We start from the raw sequence: 22,566 nt of genomic DNA, 5'->3' as shown, positions 1-22,566 counted from the left end.
TTCCCCCCTCACCAGCTCTGCCACAGACAGGACTCTGCCCCGGGCCTCAGTTTCCACAGCTGCAAACCAGACTAACGACTGTTCCCCCACAGGGCTGCGTGGAGACTACAAGGGGAGACCTACAGGAAAACTCCAGCACTGTGCTGGCTACAGAGAAGGTGCTCAAGAAGCACAGGCTCACCTGCCATTTGGAGACCCAGAGCACACATGTGCTGGCTGAGCTTTTCCACCTGAATCTCCCACCTGAGGGCCACGAAGCCCCCTGCCCTGGACCCCCACACTGTCATGTGTACACCCCTAGAAACCACTAAAGACAAGCAGGGAGGCCATCAGCCCCCAGTCCCCAAGGCAGCCCAGGCTCACTGGTGCTCCCACATCACAGCTCCAGCATTTCTACCCAAGCTGAACATATCCCTACTCTATGACCCAGCAACCCCTCTCCTAGGATTTTACTCAAGAGAAATGAGTGTAAATATATGCAAAAAAGATTTGTTTAGAATGTTCATAGCAGTTCTTTTCATAATCTTCCAAAACCAGAAACAATATAAATATCCATCAACAGGAGAATGGATAAAGTGTGGTACAGCTGTACAATGAAATACTACTCGGCAATAAAAAGGAAACAGAAGACCAACACACCCCACAGTGTGAATGAACCTCAAAAGCACTGTGTTGAGGGCTGGCCCCGTGGCCGAGTGGTTAAGTTCGCGCGCTCCGCTGCAGGCAGCCCAGTGTTTCGTTGGTTCAAATCCTGGGTGCAGACATGGCACTGCTCGTGAAACCACGCTGAGGTAGCGTCCCACATGCCACAGCTAGAAGGACCCACAACGAAGAATATACAACTATGTACCGGGGGGCTTTGGGGAGAAAAAGGAAAAAAATAAAATCTTAAAAAAAAAAAGCACTGTGTTGAGTAAAGACCCCAGATGTGACAGAGGACCCACTCTGATTCCACTTCAACTTCAGGTGAAGTTGAAGAACAGGCACATCTAAGTGAAAGATGTCAGAACAGCAGTTACCTCACAGCGTGGGTAGATGCAGACTGGGATGGGGGAAAGGGAACTTTCTGCAGTGATGAAAATGTCCTGTACCTTGCCTGGTGAGGTAGTTACACCGTATCAGCTTCCTATTGCTGCTGTAACAAGGTATTACAAAGCTGATAACAATTCATTAGTGACTTAAAACCAGACAAATTTATTACCTTACAGTTCTGGAGTTCGGAAATGGGTCTTCCTGGGCTAAAATCAAGGTGTTGGCAGGTCTGTGCTCCTTCTGCAGGCTCCAGGGGAAAATCTCTTTCCTTGCCTTTTCCAGCTTCTGGAGGACATCTGCGTTCCTTGGCTCAGGTCCCTTCCGCCATCTTCAAAGCCAGCAGCATAGCATCTTCCAGTCTCTCTCTCCGACCTTCTTCCCTTCCTCTTTCACTTAAAAGGATCCTTGGGATTACATTGGGCCCACTCGGATATCCAGGATAATCTCCCCTTCTCAAAACCCTTAATTTAACGCATCTGCAAAGTCCCTTTTGCCATTAAGATAACATATTGTGAATGTTCCAGGGGAGTAGGACATAGACATCTTTGGGGGGCCATTATCCAGCCTACCACACATGGGCACATGTGTAAATAAAAATCCATCAAGCTGTACACTGAACATTCATATGCTTTATAGTATGTAAGTTAGACCAATAATAATCATAAAGAGCAACAAGAAGGGCTCCTGTAATCTGGGCTGGAGATGTCACATCCTGGGGATGGCTTTGCCGGCACCCTCTCACTTAATCCTCATACCCACCCTGCACCATGAGCCTGTTTTACAGAAACTGAGTTGTAAGGAGAGAGACAATCTCTCTTGCAGCTGGCAAGAAGCAAAGCTAATTTGAATCCAAGTCTGACTCCCAAGCCCGTGTTCCAGCTGCTCCCCAAGGTCACCAAAGACCCCTGCTACAGGTGGCAGGAAGGTGGCATAAGGGAGAGGGATTTTCCTTTGATGCCCCACTTCCATTGCAACGTGGGTGGCAGAACTTCACCCTAATTCTGCTCTAGGAAAAACAATGGTATGACTGCATGAGAAAAAATAACTCAAGGCAGAGACAGTAAGAGTGAAAGAGACTGTGCAACCTGGAGACCCCGTGCCCTGTCTAGAAAGGCAATGGTTCTTTGGCTCCACCCAACAGAGAAGGCAGAAATCCAGATTTTTATGTGAAATCTCTCATTCATTTTAATTATAGGCAATGAACTCAAATGGATGAGCAAATATTTGTCCCCAGGCCGCCAGCCTGCCACCTCACATACCCCACCCTACCCCTCTCATCCACTCCGCCATGCCCGCCAGCAAGCAGCAGCCTTGCCCCGGCAGAACCTGGCTCTGTTCTCTGCAGGGCATGGGGTGCCTGTGGTGAACCTGCTGGAAGGAAGAAGCAAAGCTGCCCCTGTGAGAAGGGACCTGACAGCTCCTAGAGGGAGACGACAAAGCAGCTGTAATGAGGCCTCCTGCCTGCTGCGCGCACACATTCCAGATGGGACCAGAGGCCAGCTCTACAGTGAGCAGCTCTGCCTGCTCCTCAGCCCCCAGCTGCTCCCACTGCCAAGGTACCTCCAAAGAGAAGGCCTAGGGCTTCCAGGCCCATTTGCCATTTTGCTGGATGCCCACCTGAGGCCCATGACAACACCCCAATATCTGAAGTCACCGTGTCCAGGTTCTAGCAGAGCTCCACTGAGCCCTGCATGCTGGGAGGGACCCAGCCGAGGCGCCTCAGGCAGCACCAGCTCCAGACTCCAGGAAGAGCCAGCTTGGCTACTTCCCAAGTAGCCACACCCACCCTGCCTGCACAGAGCCCTGCACTGGGGCATGCCCACCTCATCCTGCTCCCTGGCTGTTCAGTGTTAGGGAGTCAGGGGCCATGGGGAGTGGCTTTCTTGGGGTTGGGACAAGGCATGTAAGGGAGTATTACAGATATTGTCCAGGGCAAGGATTCTTGAAGGACACATACTTCGGGCTCAGAAACCATCATGTCCACCACGCAATCTCTCCCCTTGGGACCTTAACCAAGAACCATAAGCTCTGAGCCTCTGTCCTCATCTGTAATAGGAGGGTAACTCGCCCTGCCCCTCGGTGCCGGGTTCTGTGAAAGCCCATCTATTAGCTGTCTCGTTATGCCCAGCAAGCCTGGAAGGCTGAACACCAAGGGGCTGCCTCTGGGTGTGGGGTCCTGGCTGTTTCCTCCTTTCTTCCTCTGGATTATATTTTCCATAATGAACATGTAATGCTTTTGTCATGAGAACCAGTTATCTTGTTTACCCAGGACCTGCCCAGGACAGCGAGGGGACAGAGGAGATGGTCGGGTGGGGCACGGTGAGAAGAATGCGAGGTCGGCTTTCACCCATCACCTCCTGAGGCTCACTGGACACCCAGCTGCCCGGCCACAGCACTGGTCCCACCCGAGGTCCTTGTCTGCCCCTGTTTCCTACACCAGGACCCTTAGCCCCGACCAGCTCCCAGTGATCACCTGGTTCCCACACCCTGGGGGCCAACTCTCTGCCCAGCAAATCTCCCCAGCGACCCTGTGGAATAGGCTTTATTTCTCAGCTCCACCCCACAGTTTAGGAGACGGAAGCTCAGGGAGGTTTCCAGGCCTGCCTGAGGCCTCACAGCGGGTACACCACAGAGCAGAGACTCGAATCCAGGACTTGGGCTCGTCCCACAATACCACACTGCCTCCTAGAGAGAAAACAGGGACCCCACCTGGAAGGGGGTCTCCAAATGCCTTGGTCTCTCAGCTTCCTCCAGGCCCAGGAGAGGAGCTACACTCTGTGGGTGTTTCTTCTGGCTCCAATACTCAACCCCCAAAAGTCCCCAAATGTCCTCTGTCTGAAGTGGGCCATCCTCGGTGCAGAAATCCCACCCCCCTGCAGGGTGGGAGGGTGCCCTGCTTGGGTCCCAGGCCTCACCCTGGCTCCATCGCTGGGTTCTGACCTTCCCAATCAGCACTGCCCTGGGCTTTAATCATTTAAGTCAGGTCAGAGTCCTGGTGTTCAGTTGCCAAATTTGGGAATAAGCCTGGAGCCGGCAGTGTGCATGGGATGACCATATGGCCCCCAATGAGCTCTAGGCCCTGAGGGCTCGAGGGAAGGGGGCAGGGAGGGTCACCTTGAGTTGTAAGCACATTCACCAATGGAAACCAATTTACGAATTCTCTCTGAGGGCCAAACCACTTGTGAACTCAGGGCTGGCGAGAGGTGTGGTGAGGGAGGAGCTCGGCTGGCAGAAGGAGATGGAGGGGCTGCTAGCTTGGCACACAAGATCCCTGACTGCTCCTTAGTGAGTCACAGGATGCACCGGGCCATCCCTCTGCCACAGTAATTGTATTTTTGGCTTCTGTGTTTGTGTTTTGCCACTTCCTTCAGTCTCATTGCTAGTATTTCATTAGAAAGCGGCTCTGCCGTCCCCTACACCCCCTACACACTAAGATTTTTGAGGGCCGGTCTTATCAGGACCCCAGCTGCACTCCTCACCATGTTTGTATTCCATCTTAGGGCCTCACAGGAATCCAAGCCCATTTCATACCATAACTCGGTGAGGAAGTCTATCTTTCTATATCAATATTCACTTAACACACAAGGTTTACATGCAAAAAACACACAGGACAAAGTGAAGTCTCCCATTCCTACTGTTCCCACTAAACCCCATCCTGCTGGCTTGTCTTCCTTCCCGAGAACCTCAGGATCTATCCTCCAGCATGTGGCACTTTGGGATCGCACTAGCCAATGTTCAGGGAAGACCCAAGGAGTGCAGAGTTGGGGCAGAATCAATGGCCATGACCAGCTAAGTCCTCATGGGTTCATGTTTTAATGAATGATACAAACCCCAAGGGAAGACCTACCAGAAGCTTCTAACATCTCTAGTCTCTTCCTTCCTGTGTCTGTCTCTGTCTGTCTCTCTCCCTTCCCCTCCTCCATCTCTGTTGCTCCTCTCCCTCTCTCTCCATGCCCGCATGCACACACATACTTATGTGTGTACACATTCGCATACACACACACACTCCTATCAGTCTCTCCCGAGACAGGTCTGGCAGGACCCATCAAGCCCCAGCAGTATCAGGTCTTTACTGGGTGTCTGGCACCACTGCTCACCACTCCCTGTGCCCCTAAAAACTTGGTGCCCTAGGGCAGACAATCTCCTGATTCCCGAGTCTCCTCCAGGGGTGTCCCTGGAACCCCCAGGCCCACCCCAATGTCCCTAACCTCAGCCACACTTCATCCCCAGTATGCCAACCCAGACAGGCAGAGTCTGAGCTTGCTCTGAGGGACAGCCTCACCTTGTTCTGCCACTAGGTCACTGTGCGCTTGTAAAGTCCCCGCCACTTTCCAGGATCGTTTCTTCATCTGGAAAATGAAGCACTTGGCTCACAGAGCTAAAAGCCCCCACCGGCACCCTCCAGCTTCACCCATTTCTCACTCTGATCACCGAAGTCACACTAACTGAGTGCTAATGGCTGATAAAGACCCAAATCTGCACAGCAACTCCTCCCTCAGCTCCCCATGAATTCTGGTTCCACGATGGCTCAATTTATCACACAATCAAATTCCCCCCAACCTGTGGGCCTGGCGTAGTGTTGTCAAGTTTTTATTTTGCCAAGAACAGACATGAAAGCTTCTTTTTATTAAACCTATCATCTGCTTTATATTCAATTCATAAAAGAAAGGAAAATAGTACTGCATCAGTTTCTATTGCATCAGACACAGTGAGTGAGGCCATCTTGGACCGTCTAGCCCCAGTCAAGCCTTCAGAAGATGTTAGCTGCATGAGTTGACCCCAGGTGAGAAAAACCCAAATTGCAGAGTTTTGTGCACACAAGTGGTTGTTATTTTAAGCCACTAAATTTTGGAGTTAAAAGTTGTTTTTTCTTAGTACAATAGATGAGGACATTGGAGAAGTAATGCTTAACCCAAAGGAACATGGCAGCAAATCAAGTCTGCATGAGTAAAAGGCTCCCTCCTGGTGGACCTCCAGGCATGGCGGTCAGCGGCAGGTGTGGGGAGCCTTCCTTCACCCTCAACCCACAACCGCAGGGCAGTGAGCCTCCTGGGCCAAAGGACCTCAAATCCCCGCACAGCCGGCCATTGGTGAGCAGGACCATGGGACTCTCACTTCGGGCCAACCCTCACCAGGCCTGGCCCTCTGGGCACGTCACAGGAACGTGGGCACCATCAGCCTCTGCCTGGCAGCACCGCCCAGCCCCAGGACTGACCTCGGCACCCTGCAGGCTCCGTCCCTCCCTTCTCAGAGCCAATGCGGAGCCGGCTGGGAAGAGCCGCTGAAGCCCCACCCCTGGGCCCGCAGGTAAGGGGTCCAAAGTACAGGCTGAGTTCCCTCACCGTCTGAGATGGGGTCCCCCTCAACCAGAAGGATCCTGTATGCAAGATTTCTGGATGACAAAATCCCACCTTGGAAATGTTCTATGTATTGATGTGATGGTGGTTACCTGACTGGACATCAAAACTCATCAGCTTGTACACCTAAAAAAGTGTGAGCTTTACCTCATGTAAATTATACCTCAGTAAACTTGACGTTAAAAACCTCCCCAGCAGGGAACCACACGACACCTGCTTAGCTAGTTCCACCCCCTTATACGACCTTTCTGAGCACCCAGTGTGTGCCAGGTACGTGCTTTAAATAATAAACACGCCTAACACTGAACGTGCATGTTTTGTGTGCAGGGAAAATCCTATGTGTACTTGACCTCACCTGATTCTCAGGACCACCCTGTGGGATGTTATTACCCACACTTTACAGATACGGTCACCCGCTCAGGTCAAGGTCACACGACCAGCCAGGTGCCGTGTGGGAGCCAGGACTCAGATCAGGACTCTCTAACTTAGTTAAGCCTGTTTCACTCCACTAAATTCCCATCCAACACTCGCCACCAGGCAGGGTGTGTTGGGTGTTTTTTTACACTTGAGGCCCAGAGAGGCTAAAGGATTTGCCTGTGGTCACACAGCTAGTAAGAGGTAACACCAGGATTTGAATGAAGTACTGTCTGGTTCTAAAGCCCATTTTGCCTTACTGGCCATGAAGGAGGCCTGGGGTCCCTCACACCCCATTCCACCTGCTAGGCCCTCTCCAAAGGGACTGCCTGGCTCCAGGTGACTACTCTCCCCTCCCCCATCTTCTCTAGACCTGTCCTAGCAGGTGTCCTGGCCAAGACTACCAGAGGCCCACCCCCAAGGGATGGACTGTCACTATTATCTTAAAAGACATCTTGCCAAGGTTGTAAGGTTGTTCTGAGACTAAAGCTGTGAGGTAAAGGCCTTTCATGGGCATCTGTGAAGCCCCACGAACATGGCTGTGAAGAGACTGGGCCCATAGGGCTTTCCAGATGAGGGCCAACACTACTCCCATCCTCCCAGTTCCCCAGTGTTTCCTGCAGGAGAAGCTAAGGGAGCTGGTGTGGGGAGGAAAGCACATGCCCTGAGCTGTGTTCCCACAGCCTGCTCCAGTGTCCCACAGGTGGGCCTTTGTGGACTCAGCTGGTGGTACATCCTGGACAGGCCCTCCCACAGCTGACCACTCAGGCCTCCCTGGAGGGTTTTGGCATCAGTCCTTGCATGTAGCCAGCAGGCACTGAAGCAAATGCATCGGATGATGTATTAGGCATCATTAGACAATGATGTGTCCCTTCTGCTGCACTCTAACTGCTGGCCCAGGGAAACCACAGCTTGACCTGATGCCCACGGTCCCTTCAAACGGGGACCATGCCACGTGCTGAGTCACATGGTCTGACCTCTACCCAGCATGCACTGGGAGAACACCCCAGGAGGGGTCTGTATTTTCATGGGAGGGACCCAGTGGTCAATTACCCTACACAGTGTGAAATACTTACATGGGAGAAAGCAATTTTCTCCAAGAAAGAACAAAAGAGTCAAATTTCCGATGGGTTGTGCATTTACTCCCCATCTACATGCACAGCCCTCACCTAGGAACCATTTCCTGCCATGACTGATTCAGTTGCTGGCACTGTAACTATCTGTAGAAGACAATCACTCTCTGACCAGTGGACAATGCTCCCCCAGCGCCCCTCTCCCAGCAAGGTGACCCTGTGCCCTGGCCAGGGGCGACTGTTCCAGGTCAGGTAGCTAATCATACCTGAACCTAGGGGCCTCCTCTGGGAATGTGAGAAAGACAGACTGGGGAGCACATGAAGGAGGGCCTGCAGGGAAGGAAGGACGGTGACAAGCAGAGCAAAGCAGAAGGAAGAGATGGGGGCAAAGAAGAAGTGCCAGGTGCTCTGCTCTCTCCCGCTGAGACCCGGCAGCAAGCCTGGGTTCCAGGGCCAGCCCAAGACCCTCACTATAGAATCTCCTTTTGGGCTTCCTCTGGCTAGAAAAGCTTTGGTTATCTGCAACCAAAAGCCCTACTTAGTACTCTTTTAGACTTACTACTCCTTGGCATTCTGCCAAGGGCCAGGGCACAAAAGCTGGGCCACCACCTATGTCAACTGAGGGAATATGCAAGAAAGCTGAAAGAGAAAAGCCAGTGCCTGGGGTTCCACCATTAAGGACTCTCTTATTCACAGCAATTAGATTTGGCACCTCATTCCTCTGAGTCAAACCCGACTTCTTCAAACACTCTTTTGAAATGTAAATCATGCAGCCAGAGACAAGTCACTAATTTATTAATGGCAGAGAGATTAGATCTGTGTGCCACCTCTGACTGACTCAGAGTGGCTGGCTGGACTGCTGTGTTGAGAAGGACTCTGAGGCCATCTCTGGGTTTACCTAGAAAGCGCGTAAAGGAAGCAGACCTGGATTCTTACCCTGGCTTTGCCAAGTGTTTGGAGGCAGTCTCTTCCCTTCCCTGACCTCAATGTGCCCATCTGTAAAATGGGAAGGTAGGCCTAGCCCACCCTTTGACAACCCAGCTCCCACCTGGCTGCTGATGCTTCCTACAAGCTCTGTTTTCTCAACAACTGCCGTCTCCAATTTGGGAATAGGACTCCTGACATTTGTGCTGTAAACAGTTTTCTATTCCAATTGGCAGAGACGGTCTCTCAAGGACAATGAGAAAAGGAACAGAAAGGAAGGAAATGACTAGAGAAATTTAGTCTTTAGCTCATGGAAATCTGGGGAACAAACAGAGGCCAGCCTGAGGTCTCTGAGCCAGGAGGCTCGAATCCCAACACCTACATCTTCTGTGTCCCAAACGGGAGTCAGGAGTCTGGCACAGAAACCATCATTCGCAGTCGCAGAGAAACCAACAAGACCACAGGGTCTGACCTACAAAAAAATCCAGAAAGCGGGGCTGGCCCCGTGGCCGAGTGGTTAAGTTCGCGCGCTCCGCTGCAGGCGGCCCAGTGTTTCGTTGGTTCGAATCCTGGGCGCGGACATGGCACTGCTCATCAGACCACGCTGAGGCAGCGTCCCACATGCCACAACTAGAAGAACCCACAACGAAGAATAAACAACTATGTACCGGGGGGCTTTGGGGAGAAAAAGGAAATAATAAAATCTTAAAAAAAAAAAAAAAAATCCAGAAAGCAACAAAGAAGATCACTTTTTTGCCAGTTTATGGGAAACAAAACACACTGGCAAAACCTATTCCGTCTGAGATCTGGGGTGCTAGATGGATCGACGGAACAGGAGCTCCATCCTACAGAACTTACTCCCTTCCTGAAGCCTCAGTTTTCTGATGGTAAAATTGGAACAAGGTAGGGAAAACTATGCAGAAAACATGCTAAACACCTGGGACATAAAACAGTCTCAAAAGTTGAGCTATGTACTCCGAAAGGAGGTGAAGATAAGAGAAGGGACCAGAAGCTCCACCGGCTGAGTCATTGGAGGCCCCACCCCGTAACAGGGCAAATATTTTTAAATGGAAACTCATCCTACAGCAAACAGAAACACAAGCGTTTCAGCTATAAGCTAGTATATTTTCCTGAAAATCTTCACTTTCTGCAAAATCACACACTAAAAATAATAGAATTCATGGGAAAAATAAGGTTGGTGCATATCACTCAACACCTACGGAAGCTTGTTACCTGAGCATTTCCAAAAACAGAAGCCGCTCTAGAAATATCCTAGCACAGGAAGCGCGCTGGCCCCTGGACCCAATGCCACAGTGAGTAAGTGTTGGCTCCTGCTCCTCCTTAGAGATGAAGGGGCTTGGGGTCACTCACTTCTTACAGAGACCACTGTCATCAAAACTAAAAACCCTATCCAGGGTGTCACTTGCACCCACTGTTTTCTTACAGAGCAGTGCCTTCCAGCTCCTGCATCCGCCCTCTCAGCTTCCCCATATGGCTTAAGGGGATAGAAAGATACTAAAATGGCCACAGCTTACACTAAGGAGAGGTACATCCACAGATTTTTCAGTTTTTTTCTTAGTTCTTCACTCATTGCTCTTTACTCATGAGAAAGTACATCCTGATCTACCAAAACATAACTGCACCGGGAAAAACTGCCGGTGAGCCAACACAACTTCCACACATAGCAGCACGATCCCCCCATTTAACAACCATACAAAAACATGTTGTAGACCAACAAGCAAACAATTTTAAGTGTAAGATAATGGGAAGTTGCTTTTAAGATAATTTAACTATGGATAATGTCTGATTTACCATGTGCTGATTTCTTGACATTATACACTCACAGAAAGTCTTAAGAAGTGAGTAAATCTAACCTGCAAGTTGTTTTAAAACAAAATACATCTTTTTTTCGGCTGGGAAAGTTTCACTCTGAGCTAACATCCGTTGCCAATCTTCCTCTCTCTTTTTTTCCTCCCCAAAGCCCCAGTACATAGCTGTATATTCTAGTTATAAGTCCTTCTAGTTCTTCTATGTAGGACGCCACCACAGCATGGCTACTGAGAGACGAGTGGTGTGGTTCCATGCCCAGGAATGAACTCAGGCCACCCAAGCGGAGCATGCTGAACTTTAACCACTAGGTGATCAGGGCTGGCTCCAAAATACAATTTTTTAAAGTTTGTACTCTTACCATTTTAGTCAAGCTGACTCTGTTAAATTAAAAATAGCCACAAATGCTTTGTAGCACTTCCCATTAAGAGGTGGAGTCTATTTCTCCACCCCTTGTGTCTGGACTGGCCTTGTGACTTGCTGTGATCACTAGAATGCAGCAGAAGTGACACTGCATGACTTCTCAGGAAGGGCTCAAGAGGACTTGCAGCCTCTCCTCTCCTCTTCTCGCTGCTCTGAGACCACCACATACAGAAGCCCCAGCTAGCCTCCTGGAGGATAAAGGACAACGTGGAGAAACAAGCCCAGCTGACAGCCAGCACCAAGCCCCAGACCCGTGAGTGAGGCCATCTGGACTCTCCAGCCCAGCTGAGCCATCAGATGGTGGCAGGCACATGAGTGACCCCAGGCAAGACCAGCAAAGAACCACCCGGCAGAGACTTGCTTACAGAATCATGAGTGAATAAAACGGCTACTGTTTCAAGCCATTAAATTTTGGGATGGTTTGTTAAATAGCAAAAGCAAATATAATGTGACAGTTTGTAGGCACTTCACTAATTCTTTAATAATTTAATAGCTTTCCCCACTTGGGAGCCAATAAACCTTTTATTCACCTCTCAATGATTCCATAGCCCTGAGAAGGGGCTAAACCAGCCTCAAAAGTAGCATTGTCTCCAAGGACTCTCAAGGATCCAGACTGAATGAAAGTCAAGGACTGACCAACAACCCAAACTCCGGGAAGGCATCATGCAGCATCATGCAGCAAGTTCAAGAGGAACCTAACTAACGTGAAACACCGAGGAGGAACCACTTCTAACATTCAGATGACTTCTGGGGGAGACCGAAGGCTCTCATAACTAACAGCCCTAAATCCTAAAGATCCCAGTCTGCCTGGCTGTGGCAGGCTGAATGAGACCCCCTCCCAATATGCCCACGTCCTAATCCCTGAAACCCAAGAATATGTCACCTTACATGACAGAAGAGATTTTGCAGATGTGATTAAATTAAGAATCCTGAGGTGGCGAGATTATTCTGGATCATCCAGGCATGCCTTATAAGAGGTCCTTATACATGAGTCCTGATAAGAGGGAAGCAGGAGTGGCAGAGTCAGAGAGGAGATGGAACAACGAAAGCAGAGGCTGAAGTGATGCACTTGGAAGACAGAAGAAGGGACCATGAGCCAAGGAATGCAGGTGACTTCTAGAAGCTGGACAATGCAAGGAAATGGGTTCTCCCCTACAGCCTCCAGAATGGACACATTCTGCCAACACCTTGATTTTAGCTCAGTTAGACCCCTTTTGGACTTACTTCCAACCTCCAGACTATAAGATAATAAATTTGGGTTGATTTATGCCACTGAGTTTGTAGTAATTCTTACGATGGCAATGGGAAACTAATACACTAGATAATTCCCCCTGCCTACAAGAATGTAACTTAGGACTATTATTCATAACAACAATAGCAGCTAATAATAACAGCTAACAATAATTCAGTATCTACTTTGTGACTGGCCCTGTTCTAAGTGCTTTTCTTGTATAAATTCATTTAATCCTCACAAAAACCACATGAAGAAGGTTATTATAATCCATATTTTACAGATGAGAAAACTGAGGCTTTAAGAGGTTGAGTCACTTGCCAGGACCCCGGAGCAGGGAAATGACATAGCCCAGAGTTGAACCCAGGCAGTGTGGCTCCAGTTCCCAAGCTCCCCACTACCTCTCCCAAATCAAACCGACGATAATAACAGCCACTTACTGAGCACCTTATCTGGACCAGGCTCACGCTTAGCATGGGATATATGTTCTCTCACTTAACTCGCACAGCATCCCAATGGAGCAGGATTATTAATCATCTTTGTTTACAGCTGAAGAAATTGAGGCACAGCAATATTACCCCCAGAGGTTAAACATATCTGAACCCAGAGTGGCTGAGCCCAGAGGCTGGGTTTAACCACACACCCTACTGCCTCCCTCATCCCACTTGAGGCCCAGACGGCTAAGAGGACAGAGATAAGTAGCACAAGCACATAACATCTCTTCTACACAAGGATACTTAGAAAGTGAAAGGAGTCACTGTTAATAATTTCACTGAGACAGGAGGCATAACCCAGAACTGTCTCAGCAAACCAGGACACCACATTGGCCACCCTGAAGATAAGGGGACTGAAACCGGGGTCCATACTCTGCAGTTCAGGGTTCCCCAGAAGGGCCACTGTGGAGCAGCGGTCAGCCCCACCAGATGTCCTCGGCTGCCAGGTCATGGTCAAGGCTGGAAGAGGAGGGGTGGTCCGGCAGAGCTCAGAGCAGTATCTACAAAGCTCTAGATCTGGGGTCTCAGCACTGCAGGAGGAGCCTGTCCGATGGGGGGCTGGCATTCCATCTGAGGGCAGAGGTCTTGCAGCTCTGGAAAGAGTCCAGGGATGCAAAGAGACCTTGAACTTCACTGGTGCCCCAGACAGGAAACACAGTGGGGAGCTCAGAGCCTTGGCAAAGGGCCAAGTGGGAGTCAAATGGGGCCAACAGCCTGAGACATCCAGCTTTCCTCCAAAGTTCTGGGCCTGCTGGACAAGAGGCCACGTCACCGGAGGCTCAGGCTGGGGTCTGCCCCCTCCAAGCCGTGGGATCTTGCACCAGCCCTTCTGCCTTCTGAGCCTGCTGGATGAAATGCAGGTAACTGCCCTACATACGTCCACAGGATTCATAACAATAAATAATAATAGCAGACAACAGCAAATGAGCCAGGAAGTGTATCAGCACTAACCAGGGGTTATGAGAGTAAATAAAATCCATTCTCAAACAGGTACTATGATTAATCCCACTTTACAGATGAGGAAACTGAGGTGGGCGGGGGTGGCTAAGTGACTTGCCCAGAATCCCATGGCTGGTAAGTGGTAAAGCTGGAACTGGATTCCAAGATGACTGCCCCTGTAAACTCCCCTGGAACATTCTCTCTTCCCCACCTGGCCAATCTAACACAGCACATTCTAGTCCAAGGTCCCTGGAGGGGGATCCCATTCCCCTGGTGGGCCAGAGATGACTGGTGGCCCGGGGGACCAGGCACTAGTTCTCGCTAGATTATAAGACTCATTGGCAGGCTCTGCAAATACATTTCCCTGGATGGTCTAATTCCAGGAGCTCTGGGAATGAGAATTGTAACAACCTCCCCCAGGTGATTCCTAAAGCTTTTCCCTTCCTGTTCAAGTCCCTTTGGAGCCTGATTTCCAATAGAGAGAAAGTCTCAGTCTGGTGCTCCTGTGTCCTTGACCTCCTCTAAAACTGCCTAGTCTCTTCCTGCATCCAGAGCGCAGCCTCAGCACAAAGCCTTCCGCGGTCAACAGCGTCTGCCTAAAGTCGACTAACCTCGCTTGGGCTTCCACGCATTTTTGCTGTGGTTACCTTCTGTTTGTGGCAAGTGACACAGGTTTTCTATTTATGAAACTGACATAAATAAGACTCTTAAAATAAATGTTTTTTTTGTTTAAAAAACAGTGGATTAATTTTAGAAATAATCAACAGATGACGATTTAGGTGTTTAGTACATACGGTGGAATCAGGAAGGTGAACCTCAAGTGGCTGAAGATTGAAAAATAGTTCCCTATGGATAAGATGTGCCTGTGGGGGCCGGCCACGCCGCCACGTGGTTAAGTTCCCGCACTCCACTTCGCGGCCCAGAGTTTCACTGGTTCGGATCCTGGGCGCCGACATGGCACCATTCATCAGGCCACGCTGAGGCAGTGTTCCACATGCCACAACTAAAACATACAACTATATGCTGGGGGGATTTGGGGAGAAAAAGCAGTAGAAAAAAAAATATTGGCAACAGTTGTTAGCTCAGGTGCCAATCTTTAAAAAAAAAAAAAATGTGCCTGTGGAAGCTTTCTTGACAGCCCTGAGCTCTGTTCTAGCATCACCCCCATGAGCCCTGTCACCCTGGGGGAGGTACTTAATTCCTCTGAGCCTCAGTTTCCCCTTGTGTAAAACCACCCCCTTCATGGAGTGTTTACGAAGGGTAAATGAGCCTGCAGGCGAAGCATTTAACACAGAGCTGCTGCTCAACAACTCTGTGCTGACTCAGCCCAGCACCAGGGAGTGAACCGTGTCTGCTGTTCCCCGCCCACCCCCCACGTGCTGGGGTCCCAAGTCTGAAATCCAGATATGTAGTAACTCACTGATACTCAAACTTGGCTGTTCACTCGAAGGGGTCCTGATATAACCGTTCTGGAGTGAGGCCTACGCACCAAGACTTTTAAAAAAAAACTCTCCAGGTGATTCCAACAGGCAGCCAGGATTAAGAACCACTGTGGTGGGGCTGGCCCCGTGGCCAAGTGGTTAAGTTTGCACACTTTGCTTTGGCTGCCCAGGGTTTCACCGTTTCGGATCCTGGGTGTGGACGTGATACCGCTCGTCAGGCCATGCTGAGGCAGCATCCCACATGCCACAACTAGAAGGATCCACAGCTAAAAATATACAACTATCTACTGGGGGGCTTTGGGGAGAAAAAGGAAAAATAAAATCTTAAAAAAAAAAAAAGAACCACTCTGGTAACTAACCCCAGGGGATCTCCAGTGGCCAAAAAGTGTAGCTCCCGACACTGCACGCTCCAGGACCAGCCCACAGCGACCATCACTCTTACTTCCCACCAGTGGAATCTGCAGAGATGGGAGAAGGCACATGAGGAGGGCTGATGTGTTCGCCAGGAAAGAAGAGTTCATAGCTTCCCAGGGTCTTGCTTCAGAGTGGAATACTGAAAGTCTAAAGGCATCGGGACCTGAACACATTCCCCATGTAACCCCAAGTCAGAAAAATCAGAGCAGAATCTGCCCTCCTCCTAAAGCCTCCAAAAAAACATAGAGCAGCTGGACCCGCCCACAGCACGCAAGGCAACCGCAATCCCGGTGGGCATCTCAGCGGTAGAGGCAGGAAGGCCACCTCTCCCTTCCTCCTTTGGGGAAAGAATGTGATAAATTAAAGAACTGCTTCCTGCCCATCCATTATCCCCACTGTTCCCACAACAGACCTAGGCGGGCACCATGCGCCCCTCTCACAGACCAGGAAAGGAAAGCTTAGCTGGAGTGGACACGCAGTCTTTGGGCTCCAAAGCCACTCTGCTCTGCTACCCCTCGTCACCTGGTACAGCACATCTCAGAGAAGAGCAGGACTGGGAGTTATTTGCAAGAAAAGGAAGGCAGCAAGGATTTGCACAGCCTGCTGCAGTGGGGCCAGTGTCATTTCTGAGCAGTGCCTGCACTTCTTGGTGGTCTCCCTGCCTCACCCTGCTCTCCGGGGGGATGCTCAGACCCCGCGTGCCTGCGGGTGGGAGGCGCTCGTGCCCTGCCACATGCTGCTCATTCAGGAAAGCTGGTTCCTCCCTGCCATTCTAGTTATGCGCAGCGATAATAAAGAAGCTTTCTCCCTTACCAAAGAGGCCTATTTATGCGATGAGATAGCATTTCGCCCCCACGGATTGAGTCGTCACTCAAAGCCTTGTTGGAATCAAAGTCACATCTCTTCAGGGATTGACTGAGCCCCATCCGCCTCCCCCTCAGCTTCTGCCCACTTCTGAGCATCCTTGTTTCCAGAAGCACCACCCCAGGGTGGAGTGGGCAGAATGTGGATGCCATTCCCCACTGCTATGTTCCCTCCTGTCTTGCTGACTGATATTTACTCAACACACAGTCGGACATTTATCGAACACCTACTATGAGTCCTTTCTATGAATATGCAAATGAAAGAGACAGTCCCCGCCCTTGTTGGGAGAAAAGGCATTGAGAGAAAGAGCATAATCTTTTAGGCTCTGTGACTGACTTATATCCCGACTCCAGCATTCATGGGCTGGGTGATTCGATTCACTGGCTGGGCAAGTTACCAAATTTTTCAAGGCCTCAATTGTCTCATCAGCAAAATGGGGTCATAATAACAGCAGCCTCAAAGGGTTGTCGGAGGAATCAATGGAAGATATGCACATAAAATTGGAATGTCATAAGCACTCAGAGAACACTAGGTGGGATTACCAACAGTTAGTACGGAAGGGTTTGGGACCACACAGGTGAGATCTCACCCACATGGATGAGTCCAGGAAGGCTTCCTGAGAAGTGATACCTGAAATGAGTTTTGAAGGATGAGTAGGAGTTTGCTAGACAAAGGGAGAATGTTCCAGGCAGGGGGAACTGCATGAGGGCCACAGGAGATAACTGGGCTGGGGGAAACACAAGACATGGTATGGAAAGCATGCCCAGGGGGTATGTAGGGACCACAGTGGCAGAGGACACAGCTCCAGAGACAGATGTGGACAGGGAAGTGGATCCCATTGCCAGAGCCCTAACCAGTGGTACGCAGAGTGTTGCTTCGACTTTTTCTTGGCTCCTTTGGGTGACACACTCAGCTCCCTTCCACTTCCATCTGTAGCTTGGTAGCCATAGGAAGTGGGACAGCCACAGTCCATTAGTCATGTACTCATTCACTCGGACACTCGATGCAATTCCCTGAGGGCCTGTGACACGCCAGACACGTGCCAGGAGAGGCCCTACAGCTTGACCACCTCCTAACCCTCACTCGGCCCCTTTCCAGCTGTGTCACGCTGGGCCTGGAAGCTTTCTCCTTGGTGAAAGGGGGTAACAGGGCCCCCTCCTACAGTCGTTCATTCAGTAATAAATGTGGTCAGGGCTAAATAAGATAATTCAGTATTCCCAGATTTCAGCATAAACTAAGTCCTCAATAGATGTCAACGTTTAAAATGTTTATTTTTACTATGATTAATTGCCAGGATGCTAAGACTCCCACCTCCAAAGCCCAAAGCAGTGCTTCCAGAGGCACCCCCAACCCAGGCAAAACCCCCTGCCTGCTGTTCCTCTCCTTAAACGCCCCCACACTAGAGAAAATGACCAGGTTTCCACGGCCCACACCTAGCCCTGACTCCATCACCACTGGAGCTGGCCCAGCCTGAACCATCCATGCCCCCTCCCAATTTACGTCATCCTTCTCGGGCTCCATATGTCCACCAACTCGGGTCTTGGGAGATAGGGGCAGGACTGAAGTTCCTCTCAGCCTTTGCTGTCCAAAGCTCCAGAGATTAAAGGGTGGCCCTCCAGATTTTGTAAATTAAGGAAACTTGCAAACATACACAAAGTAAACAGAATAGTAATGAACCGCCATATACCCATCACCCAGCTTCAACAACTACCAACATTCCACCAGTCCCTCTTCATAGGCACCTCCACCCACTCCCCACCCCACCCCTACATGATGTGTAGGGGAAAGACTATATGGCCAGCCTTTCTGGCACACCCCACCACCTGGGGCTCCCACTGCTCACAAGTCCCAACAGTGTGATGCCTGTGGCACTCACTCTTTTGCACCAAGAGCATCCTTGAAATAGTCCCCTGAAGAACAACCATTTTGACGTCCCTGATAGAATGGCAACTACCAACCACACCTATGGGGGCTCCACAGCATGGTGGTGAAGGGCTGGAGCCCTGGAATCAGCTGGCCTGGGTCCAAATCAATACTCTCTAGATGTGTGACCTTGGATAGGTCATTCAACCTCTCTTTAGATTTCCTACCCAGTAAAAACAGAATGCTGGTAAAAGGTTTGCTGTGAGGCTTTAAAAAGGAAAATAATGCATGTTCATCGCCCAGCACAGAATTTACAATGAGGAAACCTTAGATAGATGGGGCTGGGGGGAGGGGGGGGCGGGGGGAGGTGAGCAGGCTCTGCTCCAGTAAGATACTATTAATATCTCCCATTTTACAGATGAAGAGATGGGAGCCCAGAGAGAAGCAGTGAGCTGTCGGGACAGCCTGCTCTCACAGGCTGCCTTGAACTGCAGATCACTAGAAGTGAAGAAACACTCTAGAATAGACACAGGCAGGCAGTGGCAGGTGGCCCAGCACACCCAGCATGTGTTTCTCCATCCTGGATGGGGAGCTTTCCCAGCCTGAGAAGAGACAATCACACAGTGCCCTGGTGTGGAAGTGAGGGGCGAGGGGGTGGGGGGTCTGAGGAGGGTAGGGGTGCTGCATTCGATTTTATAAGACAAAATAGTGAGGGGGGGGTGCACATCCCTGCTCACTCTTTTGATTTAACAAATCCTTTGGCCAACCTTGCATTCGATACAGCCAACAACTTTTGTCCCAGCAAGACAGGCAAGAAACTGGCTCACTTAACTTAAGCTTTAGCAATTCTTAATAATTTAGATGCCCCACCCTTCCATCCCATTTTTTTTTCCAATTTAAAGGAAAAGAGTGGGGAGAAAAAGAATCAATCCAGTTGCTGAGTGCTGTTCAAACAAAGACAGCCCCCCCCCCACCCCCCCGGCCCATGGCCCGCGTTTGCCAGCTGGGGAAGGGCAGGGGAGCGGGGCAGATCCGGGATGCCTGTTTGAGCCCGATCGGTTCTCCACGGTCCCTCCCTGGAGCGAGCCTTGGCAGGATCTCCCCCTCCCCCTGCACTCCCCCACCACTGCAGTGCCGTACGGCACCTCCCAGATCCGCAGGAACAATGGGCTGGGGAGGGGGCAGGTGCCGCTCGGAGCGCAGCAGAGGGCGGGGGCTGCGACCACAAACAGCAGGACAGCGAACGCGTCGCGCACGGTGGTTGGGCTGCCGCCTGACTCAGTTTCCCCGGCTTCCGGGTCCTGCAGAGCTGAGCGCGCCTTCCCTGAATGAATTTCCCTCACGTCCTGAGCATTTTAATTTCATCCTCGCTAGGTCTGTCGCTCCTGGGAAAGCCGCCGGGCCACACTCCCCTCCAGCGGCTGCTCCTGCCGAAGACCCTGCAGGTCAGAGACCCGCAGCGCCTCCGCGCGCCCAACTTTCCGCACTTGGGACCCACAATCCTGGCCAGCGCGTCCCCTCCGCTGGGGAAGCCATGATTTACAGCCCTGGGCTCCAAGAGCTGCTCTTCCTCTTTCCCCCGCTCCCGGGTCCTCTCTCACTCTTTACCCCCTCACCCCCCTAACCCCCATGCATCCGAGCCCTGACCACTCTCCCCAAAGAAGGCAGCCCTGGCACACTTGGAAAATACGAGCGTCCGTCCTCCGCACTGTGCGCCACCTCCCTCCCCCATGCCTGGGCAAGGAGGGGACAGTCGAGCTCCAGCCGCTCCGTCCCTCCTCAGCCCAGAGAATCCCTGGGGATGGGCCGGGAGGGCAGTGGGATGCAGCTCGGCCCAGAGCTGCAGCCTTGCTCCAGGCGCGTACGTCCGGCCTCGGCGGGGTGACGGGGGACAGGTCCAAATCTTCGATTTCCCTCAGGTTCCCACCCCCGCCTCGCTGAGTCACTGAAATGAGCCGCTGGGGATGTGCGGCCACCCCGCGGCCGGCCCTTTACCGGGCAAGCGCGGGTGTCCCCGCACAGCGCGCAGGGGATGGACATGAGGGCCGGCTCTCACTCGGACTCCCACCGGGCCCCGCAGGAGGCGCAACTCCGCGGCGGGGACGGCCAGGATGCCGGGCGGGGGCTGCAGTTCCCGCCGCAGTGTCCGCACCCGGACCCGGAGCGGAGCACGTGACTGGCCAGCCGCCTCCTGCCCCCTGGACCCCCGGCCCCACCGCGGCGCTGACCCCGGCCCCACCCGCTAGGGCAGGGTGGGGCGGGGGCGCCCACTTTCCCGCGGCCAGCGAGGGAGCTGCGGGGCGCCGGGCCGAGCGCGCCTCATACCCCCACCCCCGCCTGCCCCGCAGCAGCCGCAGGACCCGCTCCCTGCGCTCACCTCGGGGCCCCGTGTCGCTGCCGCCCGCCTCCTTGTCCGCCATGGTCGCGCAGCCCCGGCCAGCGAGAAGAGCCTCCGGCGCAGCGCCCGTGTCCGAGCAGGTCCCTGTCCGCGTCCTCGGGGGCGCTCGGGCCGGGTCTGAGCCTCCGGGCAGCGGGAGCACTGCTCTGACGCGGCCGCCGCCGCAGCCCGGGCTCCTCCCCGTGCTCCTCCCGGGCCCGCCCCGCGCCCCGCGCCCCGCGCCCCGCCCCGCGCCGCGGAGCCGCGGCCGGCTTGGCAAGGCCGGGAAAGGCAGGCGCGGCGGAGGGCCCGGCCAGGGAGCCCCTCGCCTGCCCGCCCGCCGCTCCGAGGCCCAGCCCCTCCTCTCCGGCTCTCCCCTGAGCCGGCCGCGGCGCGGGTGGTGGCGCGGCCGGGTCTCCGCGGCTCACCAGCCGGTCGGACTTAGGCGCGCGCAGGGCGCACGGCTCGGCGAGCGGCGGGGGCTGGATTTCAGGCCCCTTCGGCCCCTCTGCGCGCCCTCTCTTTGGAATGGCAGGGGACCAAAGCCCTGCAGCAAGCAACGCACACAAACCTACTCTCCCGGGGAAGTCCGCTCCCCTCCCCGCCAGTTTATTTCTCTCCCCCAGGGTCCCAGAAGAGCGATCAAGGGCCCGCGCGAAGGCAGAACCCGGTGCGGCCAGGATTCAAGCCGCAGAGCGCGGACCTGCGCCGGGCCGTGCTCTGGGCACCGCCGCGGGCGTCAGCCTCCAGGCAGCCTGCAGGACTCCATGGCAACTCGCGACCCTGGAAGGCGCTTGCCGCGGAGGCTGCGTCGCGCCTTCCATATATGGGATCTCGCCCGGGGTCCTCGTTAAAAGTCTGAGAATAACGACATTAATAATGCAGAGTTTCCGGGGGTCAATGATTCATCCTCCCTGTCCTCGGGCTCCTCCACCCACACGCGCCCCTGGCACCTGTTCAGGCCTGACCAGGTGGCTTCTGGGTCCGCTATGCCTGGAGGCAACGAGGGCAGTGAGAAGAATCTAATGACCACAGTTACTGGGTCCTTCCCGTGTGCCTGGCACTATGCTAAGTGCTTAGGAGCCTTATCTCATTTTCTCCACATAACTCTAAGAGGTGGGGACTAGTGGTCCCCATTTTGCACTTAAGGAAACTGAGGTTTGAGGGGGTTAAGTGACGATACCCAGAACACACACAGCAAGGAAGCGGCCAAGGGGGAATCCCCACCCAGGTCATAACCACCAGCTATCCCTCACGCCCTGAGATGAGTCACAACTCCCAAAAGGCACCTAGGGAAAGCTTCATGCAGCCGGGTTATGGAGGAGGGGGTCAGCAGAGGGCCGCCGGGAGAGCCCAGAGACCAGGATTTGCTCAGAAAGTGATGGGAGGGTGTTGAGTTAAAAGGATGTGCTTGTCCTACATCTACATACATTAAAAATCCCAAATGTACAGTTTCTGGCTGTGTGTGAGACCATGAGCAAGTTAGTTCACCTCTCTGAGCCTCAGTGTGAAATGGGTACAACAGGAGAACTCGCTTCATAAGACTGAAGAGGATTAGATGAGATGATGCATGCAACATGCTTCACTTGGGCTCTGGCACACGATAAGCAGTCCGAACAGTATATGATATTATTGTCACGGGCACCCGTTTAACAGTGAACAATGGCCAGTTGGGCAGGGCAGTGAGCAGTGGGGGCACATGGCCGGGGTGGGGTGTACTGCCAGAGTGGGGAACAGTTTTCCCAGAGAGTGCCCTCTGCCTACCAAGGCTGCTTGCTTGCTTAGAAAACACCCCGCCATCTCAGAGGCAGACCCAAGAGATGGCCTGGAGGCCAAGAGCATGTGATGCCTAAAGGCAGGCAGGAGGGCGGGCTGAGGCAATTGTCCAGGTG

The 22,566-nt window shown here is 52.5% G+C and overlaps 1 protein-coding gene across 4 annotated transcripts in view; it reads right to left on the bottom strand.

Annotated features, from left to right (window-relative positions):
• HSPA12A (heat shock protein family A (Hsp70) member 12A) overlaps nt 1-22,566 on the bottom strand; it is a 168,721-nt gene that overhangs the window by 52,326 nt on the left and 93,829 nt on the right. Inside the window, exon 1 of one of the 4 annotated variants that reach the window (XM_023638730.2) lies at nt 20,675-21,088. The exons of 2 other annotated variants lie outside the window; for them this stretch is intronic. In XM_023638730.2, coding sequence (XP_023494498.1) covers nt 20,675-20,717 — 43 coding nt within the window. In that variant the 5' untranslated portion in view covers nt 20,718-21,088. Of the gene's footprint in view, nt 1-1,201; nt 1,625-20,674; nt 21,089-22,566 lie in introns of those variants that run through there. One more of the 4 variants, XM_070260344.1, reaches the window with a different exon arrangement.

This window comes from Equus caballus, chromosome 1 (genome assembly GCF_041296265.1).
Source record: "Equus caballus isolate H_3958 breed thoroughbred chromosome 1, TB-T2T, whole genome shotgun sequence".
NCBI lineage: Eukaryota > Metazoa > Chordata > Mammalia > Perissodactyla > Equidae > Equus > Equus caballus.
This window is presented reverse-complemented; position numbering and strand designations above follow the sequence as displayed.